This window comes from Blastocystis hominis, assembly GCF_000151665.1.
Source record: "Blastocystis hominis, Singapore isolate B (sub-type 7) whole genome shotgun sequence assembly, scaffold_6".
Lineage (NCBI taxonomy): Eukaryota > Bigyra > Opalinata > Blastocystidae > Blastocystis > Blastocystis hominis.
In genome coordinates this window covers 63202-75734 of record NW_013171865.1, presented here as the reverse complement: position 1 = coordinate 75734, position 12533 = coordinate 63202, and the positions used below count along the sequence as shown (strand labels likewise).

Genomic DNA, 12533 nt, shown 5'->3' with positions numbered 1-12533 from the left:
TAGAGTACTAGGCTATGCAGAATTGATGATTTCTATGTGCAAAAAAGGTGATTGCTTAATTTACAGAGATACAAATACCCGGTGACTTGACTACTCGATTATAATAGAAATGGTTAACAGTAAAATAGAAATAAGAAAGCCAGATTAGCCTAATTAGAAAAAGTAGATTCTTTTCAATACATTGGAACCTTACTTACATACAACTGTCACACTATTCCTAGCCTTTATCTATTTTAACTATAATTATTGTTGTGAATAAGCACCATCATCCATAATAATTATAGCAGAGTTAGATTTCTGTACATCTAGAAATCCATCAGTTTATTAAATATTTGTTCAATGCCAGAATATATAGTCGCAATTGATCTTGGAACCTCCAATTGCTGCGTGAGCTATGCAAATACCGAAAGTAAAGAAGTGAGAGCACTAGACTTTTGGGGAAAGAATATTTACCCTTCTGTTGTATATTATAAACCAGATGGAACTTATGAATCAGGGCAGAGTGCAGTTATTCGATATAGAAGGAATGATGGTGTTGTAAACTATATGAAACGTATTTTGGCAAAAAAAAATAAGGATATTCCCCAGCAAGTGATAGATTCTTGCAAGTCAGAAGTTGTGAGTGGTCCTAAGGGATTTGCTGCTTTCAAAGTCAACGGATCCATCAAATTACCAGAAGATGTATTAACTGATCTAGTAAGAAGCATGCGAGAACGCTTAATTGAGGTGCTTAGTGAGGAGGCTGGAGAGGTTATTGTAAAGAAAGTGATAGTTACTATTCCTTCGAATTATGTACAAGATCCCATTGTATACACAAAACATATTATAACGAATGCCGGTTTTAACTGTAAGGTAACTACACTTCCTGAACCTGTTGCTGCTTGTATGGCTTATAATATAACTGATATGACGGATTCTGGACATTTTATGGTATTTGATATTGGAGGAGGTACCTGTGATGTTGCTCTGTTATCATTAAACGGATCTCAATTTGATGTAAAAGATCATGTCGGAAATGATATAGCCGGTGCTGTATTTGATAATCTAATTCGAGAATGGGTAGGGATTAAAATTAAAGAAAGACTTGGTTATGATATCATTCTCTCTAATGATGATCCACGTAAACAGTTAGCCGAGAAAATACTTCTTGACATATGTCGAGAAGCAAAAGAACAGTTATCGTCTTTTGGTTCATTTGACATAGATTTGGTCCCCTATTTTGAAAAATTGCACAAAGAAAACATAATGCAAAAGCAAAAATCAAAAACTGATGAGTTTGATGAGTTTGATGATGATGATAGTGATGATAGTGATGATGATGATGATCGTCGTGGTACATTATGGAATGTTACACTTGCGTTTACTCGAGAGGAACTAAACGAGATCATTGAGGCCAACGTAAAGGAATGTATCGATCTAATTGACTTGATATTAACTCGAAATGGTTTAACAACAGATGATATTACAAAGGTAATTCTTGTTGGCGGATCCAGTCGTTTGACTATAATCGAAGCCAAACTCATAGGCAAATTTGGTAGTCAAAAGATATCTCGTAGTATAAATCCTGATGAATGTGTATCACGCGGAGCTTGTGGATTTGCATTAAACGGTGCTTCGTTTACAGATTGTCTGCATCACAATATCTATCACTGTGTTGGGAGACCTGACAATCCGAAGAATTATCGTGTGTTGCTGAGAGAGCGTCAGTCCCTTCCATGTTCGGCCTCACATCAATGTACTATTCGTCATGATCGTCCTCTTCCATTTTATAAGGATATTATATATCAAGGAATTAAACCTCAAGGAGCTATCCAACTTGCACCAATGTTGGTGTCTGGATTTACATTTGATCCTGAACATGATGTATCTGTTACGTACACAATCAAGGTTAATGAAGAAAGAATCTTGTCTTATTCAGTAAAAGATGACACAACGGGTAATGTACTTGTAGAAGATTCTGTAGTTAGTTTTACGTAAGGATGACGATTTTCTGCACAGTGAGGATGATAATAATAATGTTGTTGTTGTATTGTTTGTGAAATCAAACAATTATTCAATACAATAGTTTGTTAATTTTCTATCCATGAATAATACTTCAATTCTACGGTTTGATCCATACGCAAGTCTTGCTTGGCTTGATTTACACATTGGACATACTCCTTCCACTGACCTTGAAGTGTTTTGGCTAATTCTCGATGCTGCAGTATAAGTAGAATCTCGGTTAGAGATGCAACTTCACTATCGTCCGCTTTATCATTCAGTAGGAGATCGGCCATCTTCACCAATGCTTCCTTTTCTTGGGGAGATCCTTCTCGAATACGTCGCTTTTTCCCACGTTCCTTTCGTTGTGTCGATGACGATTCTCCAAATTGCATCACTTTGACACTTCTTCGACTGTGAATCGCAGTATTACCAGCGCGATGGGACAGCGCCGCAATGTCTTCTACGGGCGACACTCCCAATACATTCGTCGTCCTTCCTGGCTCAAAGAAAGCCGTCATTCCAGTAATGGCACTAATTCCCGTGGCAGCAGTAGACTGGGACCAAACAGACAAAGCGTCATTCCCTCCTTCCTCATTCTCATTCTCATTCTCGTTTTCCTGGGCATGTTCCATTCTTTCCTCCTCTTCCTTCTTTTGCAGAACTTTCAGTCTCTCCGTAACTCGCTCCAATTTGTTCTTCTTTTCCTCCAGCTCCGAAATCAGGCCTCTTACCTGTATTTCTAGTTGCGAGTGGATTGTTCCTTCGAGTTTCTCCTGGGAATACTGCTGGCAAACAGCCAAGGCCGCCAAGTAGTCGCCCACCGTGCAATAACAAGATACAGCCATTTCCACATCGTTCAAGAATTCCAACTATCAATGAGAAAGGTGCCGCACTACTACCGAGACACGTGCACACTGGCGGATGTGATCTGAAGGTCCAGTGCGCAACGCATCGCACAGCCGACGAATCGCAGAGGTACGGCTCGAAGAATCCTTCTGGCTAGCAAACAGCAAAGTTAAGTAGAGATCGCTCCGTCCCAAGTGGAGAGCACACGTCATCATAGACTCGACAGGCTGAGGATTGCACGCCTGATATTCGATGAGAGCGACTTCGTAGTTCCCCTTCTCCATCAGCAAATCGGCATAGCATTGATGAGCACGCGAGCTATAAGGTGTATTGGCAAAAGAGTCGAGAAACTCTTTCTCCAGACTCTTTTCTCGCATCAGACGCACCGCCTGCTTCCACAAAACATTCTCATCTCCCAACTCCTCATCAATTTCGTCGCAATGCATAATCAATTCGCAAATGTCTTTCAGCACTCTTGCCCATCGCTTCAGCTCCACGTCAATACAATATCTCTTTTTCCTTTCTTTCATATCGCGATAACGTTGGAGCAGAGAGCGATATTCCTGGGGATCTTTCTGGGAATGCACTGCAACCAGGAGTGCGAGATCCATGTCGTAACTCCCTAAAGCAGCGTTCCAAACCGCAGATGGATCAGCGAGCGTTAGCAGCCAATCCAGAGACTTTTCGTCTCTTGACTGGTGGATGAGAAAGAGCGCTTCTTCATAACAGGGCGGCTTTTGGCTGCATAGACAAGTCACACAGTTTTGGATGAGCCCCATCTTTTGAAGAAGAGGCAAAAAGGTGGTGCAAACCCGCTCCCGTTTGGTTACACCAGTGGAAGATGGGCTCGCTTTGAAGAGCTGGTAATAATCATGATTCTCAGAGGTGTAATCTTCATCAATCATATTTGTCAAAAACAGATCAATTCGATCTGGATTTTGAAGAGAGAGGAACTCTTCTGCGTGCTGCACAAAGTAATCGGGATCGATATCGTACAATAAATCCAATGCTAGGCATTACAAAAAGAACAAAACTCGACGAATTCGCTGTCGTCGCATTAACTCAACGGCCGTTTTCCAACGTAATGGATCCGAGCCTTCGTACACTAATTTCCACAGTTGATGACAACTCAGATAACGCGGATAAAAGGACTCCAGATTTCCACGAGGAAGCTGCACGACGACGCGCCCTTCTCTGCTCACAGCAATCATTACGGACCCTCGCTCAAGAGCTCTGGAAGCGAAGCTTCCATGCGGAATGCCTGAAGAGGTAGAGGTGCTGAAAGAAGACAGCTCAGCTATCGGCAAGAAGCAAAGCCGAGGAATAATGTCATTGACAATGTACACAAAGGTGTCTTGCAGGCGCTTCATTGACGTCACATTGGAGCATAGCAGAGTTTGATCATAGTAAAGTCTTCCTTGCTGTGTGCGGGCGATCACGTGAGAACTACCGACAGGAATGAGCTCTTCGCAGAAGCAAGGCAGTTTCCCGGCGGACTGAAGCTCTGATTGATCTGCAGTTGATCCTTCACAGAAGCACATTACAATTCCCATCACGGCCAGAAGACACACGAAGGAGGTGCAGAGATCCCGAACTGTTTTCAAGAAGCACAGTGGAAACAGGATTCGATTCGTTTGCTGCTTCTTGCGAACTTGAAGGTGCAGCTGCCAGAGCGGCCGAAGCGAACGAAAGAGACTCCGCTGTCTTTGCTATTTCTTCTTCGACGCGTGCCGAGCAGCACATTGCATCTCCCACACACTTCCACTGCCCACTATTCCATTGCCCCATCCATGTGGACTCTCTCCCTGTAACCAAAACGCAGTCCTGGTTGACCCACTCACAGTGGATAAACTGCCCTTCCAGAGGCAACTGCAAAGATTTTTCCACATGAAGCGACTGCAAACACTGATGCGCCTCTCTCGCTGTCGAGGACGCCACTCCCACAGTAGGAGCAAGGAGATGAATATGGCTTTCCGAAAGAAGAAGAAAGCGCAGAGCCGGCGCAGGCTGAATATGGCGCGGAGGGCAGTTCTGCAAATAGTTCGATAGGTTCAATGAAGTATCGTACATCGGGGGAGGCGGTAAAGACACCTAGAAGTGATTCCTTCGCACGAGGAACCCACCTCGCATGGAGTGAAATGAACAGTCGAACCATCGGCCACCGCCACAACTCCAAGCTCATTACTGCCCGAGCAGGTCCACGTCAATGAAACGATGTCCACGTCTCCATTCTGGATCGCATACACGCAAAGGAGCATACCTGGTAAAGAATAAAGAATTCGAGCGGATTGACTGGGTCCCATTGCACGAGGCGGATTGGGCGATTCCAAGCTTGCTTCCAGTACCAATGGTAGTTCGACCGTGTCCACAACTCCACTCGTTGCGAGGAATAAACCGCTAACAGATCTCCAGCACTATTGTAGCAGACGCGAGGATCCGCTCCGGGAATAGAAATCGTGAACTCACCATGACGAAGACCGTTCTTTTCAAGGAGAGAAACTTGGAGATGGCGACGCTCGTTCTGAATCGTGGCTATTAGAGAATGATCAGGGTTCCAAGACAGAGCTGTTTGGATGCCTTTGCAGGGAGTTTCGTTAATGTTTCGACTACGTTGAAGTTGAAAACAAGCAATACCAGGTAGAAACCAATCTCAACTCGCGCGTGAAAACGGCAATGCAGCGCTCTCCAGACAGGAGCGGGAAGTTCACACTTACATTTTCTCCGTCACTTCTCCAGCTTACTAGAACTGGCGACTGGACAGAAGCGTCCATATTCTCAAGAGGCTGTTCTTCGAGTACTTCAAAGGAATTGTTGAGTAGGAGAAGAGACCCCGAGGAGGTTACAATGAGAAACATTTCTTGATCGTTACTCCAGGCACAACCCAAAATGCCACCCTCGATGTCGCCTACTGGTTGGATGTTCCCTTCCATATCAATAGCTGCAAGATGAACGGCACAAAGCAATCGTACTCATTATTAGCCCTTCTTGTGTCACACATAGCAGATTCTCCATTTCCGCCATATAAAATATGTACTGAAAGTGCTGTTCAGACTGAATAAAATCTTGCAATGACTCTAGGAGGTTCCATTCAAAAAATACCTATGTCTTGAAGGAAAGTCACAAATACTACTTCCTGAGTTTCTTTCTTGACCCCAATAACAAGTCCACATCGGTATAAGACAAATATTTCGTTCGAGAAGGGATTGGAGGTTAAGCTAATGGCATCTTCACGAATGGACGTGTCCTTAACCTTTATTTCATTTAAAACCACTAAGTTCCTCATCGAAGTCTTTGGCTAGTTCCTGGGATTCAGCCATATTTTTGGATTTGACGTTTTTGTCAGATTTTTTTCTGTATTGGTTTTTACTTAGCCAGCTATTTAAAAGGTAGGTTTACTCGCTAAATCTGAGTCGGAGATATCATGCTAGTTGAAAACATCAATATCTATGCAAAGGAGATTACCAAGTTGAGTGTGTTTAAGAGTGCGCTCAAACCTTTACAAAAGGTATTCTTTTGGATATCTTATCAGTTTGAAGGCGGGACCGATCCAGTCGATTGTTTCTTATGGAATTGGAAGTATGAACGATAACCTTATTACTCAGTATCAACTGGCCTATGCACTTGCGCTGAGAAAGGAATTGGGCATCAATGGAACCATAGAGATCTTTGATCCATCGATGGGGAAGGTATCGTTGTGTGCTCTGGAGGTAACGTGATAGGAAGACACGGCAATTGCATCTGAGTTAGGTTGTGAAGTAATTCCGTACAACGAGGAGGCAAAACGAGTCGCACTCCGTCGGACATTATTCTTTATGCCGCATTGTAGTTTTAGTCTGTAGCTCTCGGCCTCTGGTAACGAGTGTAGGTACAATGGCCTAATGTGGGCAAATTGGGGCGAGCACTTGAAGAACATTGTAGTTGTTGGTAATTCCTTTAGCCAATTCGTGAAGAATATGGACGAGCGCATGAATAAATCCGAAACGAATGCAATTTCTCCACTCCTTCCTTATTTGAGTGAAACTACGCTTGAAATAGACACAGGCTATGATGGCCATCCTCTTTCTGGAGTGTACGATGCGTTCCATGATTTATCGGTCCACCTGATCACGGATTCTGACTATGAATCTGCTACAAAGGCTGGATTGTGGTTGAAGCGGCCAAAGGAAGTTATTCTGGGTCAGATCCGCGATAGTGGAAAGAACGAGGCGGTGGATGCGTACGAAGATGAATTGGAGGATAATGAAGACCATGAAGAGGAGGTGAAGCGCCGCCATGAAGCATTAATCCGTGAGGAAGAAGATCGGTATGAGCAATTGTCGAAGGGAAAGAATGGAGACAGTGATGGAAAGGAGGCGATTGGAGGACTAATGAAGGAGGAGGAAGATGAAAGCAGCGATGATGAAGAAAATGAGAACGAAAGTGATGATGACGAAAGTGACGATGATGATGACGATGACATGTTTGAACACATGTACGCAGGGTGGGGAACGCAAGTGGGCAGCTTGCTGAAGCCTGATCGTTTTACCCCGGAGTGGTCTGTCGACAGCTCGACGATCAATGCCTATGCATTGGGCGAGAAGGATCCTCGTCAGCGCATTTTTGTGTACAATGACGAAGGAGTGTCTCCCGCCAGCAAGCAGATGTGTGTGCACACGCTGCGAAGCTTCAGCAATCCCGCGAGATACATCGTGGACACCATCGATGCAGACGAGCTCAAAGAGAAGGACTGGGAAGAGACGGCGGCCATGCTCGTGTTCCCCGGAGGCGCCGACAAGCTCTATCGAGTGGTTGGACGGGAGGGGGTTAATCTGTAGAAGAGGCTTTCGGTAGCGGAGGGAAATGGGTCCAATCTTCGGATTCGAGCATTTATCGAAAACGGAGGGAACTATTTGGGGATTTGCGCAGGCTCCTACTATGGATCGAAACAAGTCGAATTTGACATTAACGGTCCGTTGGAAGTCAATGAGGAGCGCGAAATGAAACTGTTTAAGGGTCGGGCGATCGGTCCTGCTTTAAAGGGATTCGATTATTTTACGACAAAGGGTCAGTACGCCTTGCCATTTGTGTTCAACGAAAAGAACCCTGTAATCGAAGCACACAAGAGAATGAGCTTTAGGAGGGAGAGGTTCTTCGCAAAGGAATCAGCTATTACAAGGGAGGACCTTACTTTGTACGCCTATGCTCTTCTCGATTTAGGGTAGATTCCCGATCCAGATCTTCGCGCCGGCGTTGATTTCACGCCCGTGCTTTTCTACACGAAACACCCGAAGCTTTTGTGTCCTCCGGGGTCTATTGCTGGCGTTTGCTCGCGCGTGAAGAAAGGAAAGGCGATGTTGTTGGGTCTCCATGTCGAGTAAGCGTTGGGGAGATGTCTCATGTGAGATTCGATCCCTGGATGATGCGGCCTACCGACGATGTGGATGATATTTGCGAAGCGCTTCGAGACCCTGTCCTGAAGTACGCACAATGCACTTTTTTGAGCTTTAGCCAAGGACGTTGCCGACTGATATACAACATCTTGCGAGAGCTGAATATTGATATGCTTCCGATGAAATTTATGGAACCAGAGCATGAGATAATTTACTTTTTTGTTTGTTGTACTCTCGTTTATTACTCCTTTCCTTTTTTATTACATTTTTACGATGGAAAGGAAGCCAAAGTTGTATTCTAACGAAGAAGATCTTCAAATAGCTTCTTGCATGCTGAATTATTTCTCTGAACTGGGATTAGGCAGTGACGATAATACAACATGTAGCGAGCGCCAGAGAAAATATGAGGTAATAGTAATACCCTGGAAATTCGATTGTAGAGATCATTCAAGCAAATACATTCAAATTTTAACGCGAACAAGGAGGAAGAAAATCAAAGAAGTTACCATTCGTTTTGTGTTAGGTATAATGTACTCATAGAAGAGCTTCGTGTATCTTGTTGTTGAGGAATTTTATGTAGCGAATGCAAAATGGTCTTCTACCTCAAAAGGATCGCCATTTTCACTTCACTGTTTATCATGTCCTGAATGAGATTTTGAAAAAGGGGCCTCATTTAGGGAAACCGTCTGTATGTAACGATTCTCATCTAAGTGAATAGGATGACGATATTGATATGAATGATGTTGCTTCAAAGGTGGAAACGGTGTACCATTCAGTATCGGGACACGTAGGAGGCATAGATTCGACTAATAAGCAGTCTGCTTCTCGCATTCCCATAGCAACCAAGAGTATCCGAAATGACGTGTTTACTCGAAGCCAGATGAAGGAGCCGATTGTCCTTTTGCCTGTTTTACATAAGCGAGTGTCTCGTGGAACTGAGAACGAGCCGTTTCCAAGCAATTCAAAGCGAGCCAATGTATCCGACTCTTCTGTGCTTCCTTTAGAATTGCCGCGATTACCAGAGATTCCGCTATTGAATCCGAGTGAGTGTTGGTTGCTGTCTTTCATTCCAAGATACTGCTGAGAAGGTCGACAGGCCTGGATCCTTCGTTGCTTCTTCGAAGGGAGCTTTCGAAGAAACAAACCCGGAAAAGCAGGACGTCAGTAAGGAAGCGGCAACGGGAGAATTGAAGGCAATCGCGCAGGAAGGCGAGAGAGGATCCAGCGCTGATTCTGCAAAGGAGATTGTCCGAAAGGAAGGCCAGCAAGCCTCGATGGAGTATGCGGATACCGTTCTATTTGCAGCAGCGGGAGTGAACGTTCCAAGTCGCCCACCCCCATTGTCGATATCTACGCAGGTGTCGCACTCTCCCGCTCTCCACTCGACTCAGCCGTCTTATCTGATACCTTCATTGCGTATGATGAATCCACAGTACGGGCTGCAGCAAAATATCCACGTCTTGTCTTCAACGAATTCGCCTTCTGTGCTTTCTTCGCCATTTGTTTCTGGAGGCGAACTCGAATTGCCCCAAGCAAGAAATAAACGTGATGAAATTAGAGAAGCTGGAACCGCTTCTTCAGTTGCCGGTGGTACTAAAAATAATCAAGAAGACACGTCCATGCCAACATTGAAGAACGCTCTAGTGCCTTCTATGGGCGATGTTGTTGTGGAGAATGGAGAAGTTCAAGCGCAGCAAAAGATCTCAGAGTCGAATGAAGGTGGGAAGGGCATCGATTCTTCAACATATGGAGCTTCGAATGGGATGGAATCTCCCAATAGAATGGATCGTGAGGTTGCTACTAGAGATGCGAGTATGCGTAGGACGCTGGATGCGCAGAGCGATGGTTTTAACGATCCCAAAGGCAATACTCATTCGAATAAGGATCGTGCTGTGGACGCGGATTCTGCCAAAGGCGAACTCATGGTGAACACTTCTGACCGTGATTTAGTTAATGAGAATAAAGCGATTCAAAAATCTTCAAATGTGAGTTTTGAAATCGCTTCAGCAAATGCAAAAGCGACCATGCCAGTGATTGGTACAAATTCCACGACTCCGATTACCACTGTTGGTTCAAATCCTACAATCCCAATTGCCAGTGCGAGTGCATCAACATCGCCTCATGTGGCCACTAGTACGAATACAACCTCGGCCAGTGATACAAGCACGCTTGAAGCTCGGATTGGAGCAACGACTGGATCAGGAACTGGAACTGGAGCTGGAACTGGGGTTGGAGTAGCAATTCCAACGAGCAGGGATTCGACTTCCCCGACCGATCAACAAATTCCACCCTATAATCTCGACAATGAAATCGACGATGTAGTCGAATTACTGGACCCTCTTTCGTCGTTTTCTATCACACCCTCGGGTCCTGTCAGTCCGGAGCATCCTGGAAGCAGTTTACCTGGGGAAGGAATGAACATGGATCCTTTGAACGACATTGAAGACGAAGAGTTTGCAAGGAATGAGCTCGACAATGCTTCTTCAGACAAACAGAAAAGGATACCGAAGAATGGAGGCGGAGGAACAGTATTCTGTAACTGCAATGTTGATATCCACACCATCAACAATTACTCATCTAATTCGAATATGTCTGAAGTGGGATATTATTTACGATCGATTTTGAAAGAACTTAGGGAATTTGAGAAGCTAATGGCAACGAATTCAGCTTTGGAGGAACGATTATCGAATGTTGAAAAAACTCTTAGCGCTCTATTGCATAGAGAGGACAAAGATTGAGTGGTTTTTACTTTGGGTGATAAGCATGTTTTTTGCTTATTAACCAAGATGATTGTCTAGGATATGTTTGTTAAAATTCTCAAAAGACTGCATTTTTGACATTAATGAATGTATTGGGTGTGTGCGTGTGCGTGTGCGTGTGCGTAGCTATAAAAATACAATACAGGTTTACATAGAATAAAGAATCAACCCTGTGCTTTTGCCTCTATTCTTAATACGAGTAGGTAATCACGTATCCAACATACGTGGTGAAAAGTCAAGTCAAATTTCCCGCTACATTATCGCTTGCTCGAGCCTTCGCAGAATTGAAAAGACTTGCATATTTCCTCTGACCACGTATTAAAAAATCATCAGCAAGTGGCTTTATTTGCTATAACAGCGCACTTTCAATCAAAAAACATTTAAATCGAATTTCTATGGACCAGCCATGGATAGAAAAGCATCGACCACAGTGTGTAGGGCTGTAAAATTGACAGATGAGCTCTAGCTTGAGGACATTGTGGGAAATGAGGAAACGATAAAACGTATGAAAGTAATTACTGAGACTGGGAACCTTCCTCATATTCTTTTGGCTGTAGGTACTTGATTCGTACATGTTAGGGTAGGGACCCCCAGGGACAGGAAAGACAACGAGCATGCTATGCCTAGCTCATGCGATGCTGGGAGATGCTTACAAAACTGCAGTGATTGAGTTAAATGCCTCGGATGACAGGTTTTATTCTTTGTGATATGTGACGCTAGAGGAATTGATGTTGTAAGGGAAAAAATCAAGCTATTTGCTCAAAGCAAGGTTAGTTTACCGGAGGGTTCCCATAAACTTGTTCTTTTGGACGAGGCAGACAGTATGACACCAGCGGCGCAGCAAGCGCTTCGTCGCATCATGGAACTGTACTCGTCGACAACTCGCTTTGCCCTCGTATGCAACATATCTTCCAAGATCATCGAGCCGATTCAAGTTCCGCTTTGTTGTTTCCGCCTTTCTTTTAGAGTCGATGTGCAATTCTTCGGTTTAATCGCCTGAAAGACACCGAGATTCTGGACCGTCTTCTCCACATTTGCGAGGAGGAAAAGATCACCTACACAAACGACGGACTCTCTGCACTGCTGTTTTGCGCTGACGGGGATCTCCGTGTGGCCGTCAACAGTCTCCAGGCCACGTTCTACGGATTCAACGTTGTGAACGAGGAGAACGTGATCAAGGTTTGCGATCAGCCCCCTCCCGTCGTTGCGAAGCAGATCGTGCAGTGCTGCGTGTCCAAAGATATGGTTGGCGCGCGCAGTGGGATGACGCAGCTCTGGAATCTCGGGTATTCGTCCTCCGATATCGTGGGAACGATTTTTAAAGTGACAAAAGACGCTGATCTGACAGAGAAACTGAAGCTGGAGTTTTTGAAGGAAATCGGCATCTGCCAGTTGCGGATTGCGGAAGGAGCGACGACTTTGCTTCAGCTTCTGGGCCTGGTAGCGAAGATGTGTGAGAAATAAGCGACGGAGAAGGTGAAAACAGACAAACCTGATATTTTTGTTTGTTCGTAGTCATCAAGTGTCCTTTTCTGAATGGGATTAAATTGTTTAAGTGCGCTGTTGCTTTTCCTAA

At 44.4% G+C, this 12533-nt stretch overlaps 4 protein-coding genes across 4 annotated transcripts; 3 read left to right on the top strand and 1 right to left on the bottom strand.

Moving 5' to 3' along the window:
* Positions 1–339: 339 nt before the first annotated feature.
* On the top strand, positions 340–1204 carry GSBLH_T00006773001 (uncharacterized protein; the record flags this gene model as incomplete). The annotated part of the gene is made up of 2 exons (XM_013043021.1): positions 340–1059; positions 1133–1204. 2 exons carry the CDS (start codon positions 340–342, stop codon positions 1202–1204), a joined length of 792 nt encoding a protein of 263 aa, XP_012898475.1.
* Positions 1205–2855: 1651 nt separating this feature from the next.
* On the bottom strand, positions 2856–3608 carry GSBLH_T00004170001 (uncharacterized protein; the record flags this gene model as incomplete). Its single annotated transcript, XM_013043020.1, has 1 exon — positions 2856–3608. The coding sequence occupies one exon, from the start codon at positions 3606–3608 to the stop codon at positions 2856–2858; it is 753 nt and encodes a 250-aa protein (XP_012898474.1).
* A 3678-nt stretch (positions 3609–7286) lies between these two features.
* GSBLH_T00004169001 (uncharacterized protein) lies at positions 7287–8030 on the top strand (the record flags this gene model as incomplete). The annotated part of the gene is made up of 2 exons (XM_013043019.1): positions 7287–7631; positions 7665–8030. 2 exons carry the CDS (start codon positions 7287–7289, stop codon positions 8028–8030), a joined length of 711 nt encoding a protein of 236 aa, XP_012898473.1.
* A 3322-nt stretch (positions 8031–11352) lies between these two features.
* Positions 11353–12421, top strand: GSBLH_T00004168001 (uncharacterized protein; the record flags this gene model as incomplete). The annotated part of the gene is made up of 5 exons (XM_013043018.1): positions 11353–11391; positions 11424–11510; positions 11542–11648; positions 11678–11891; positions 11924–12421. The coding sequence occupies 5 exons, from the start codon at positions 11353–11355 to the stop codon at positions 12419–12421; spliced, it is 945 nt and encodes a 314-aa protein (XP_012898472.1).
* Between the last annotated feature and the right edge of the window lie 112 nt (positions 12422–12533).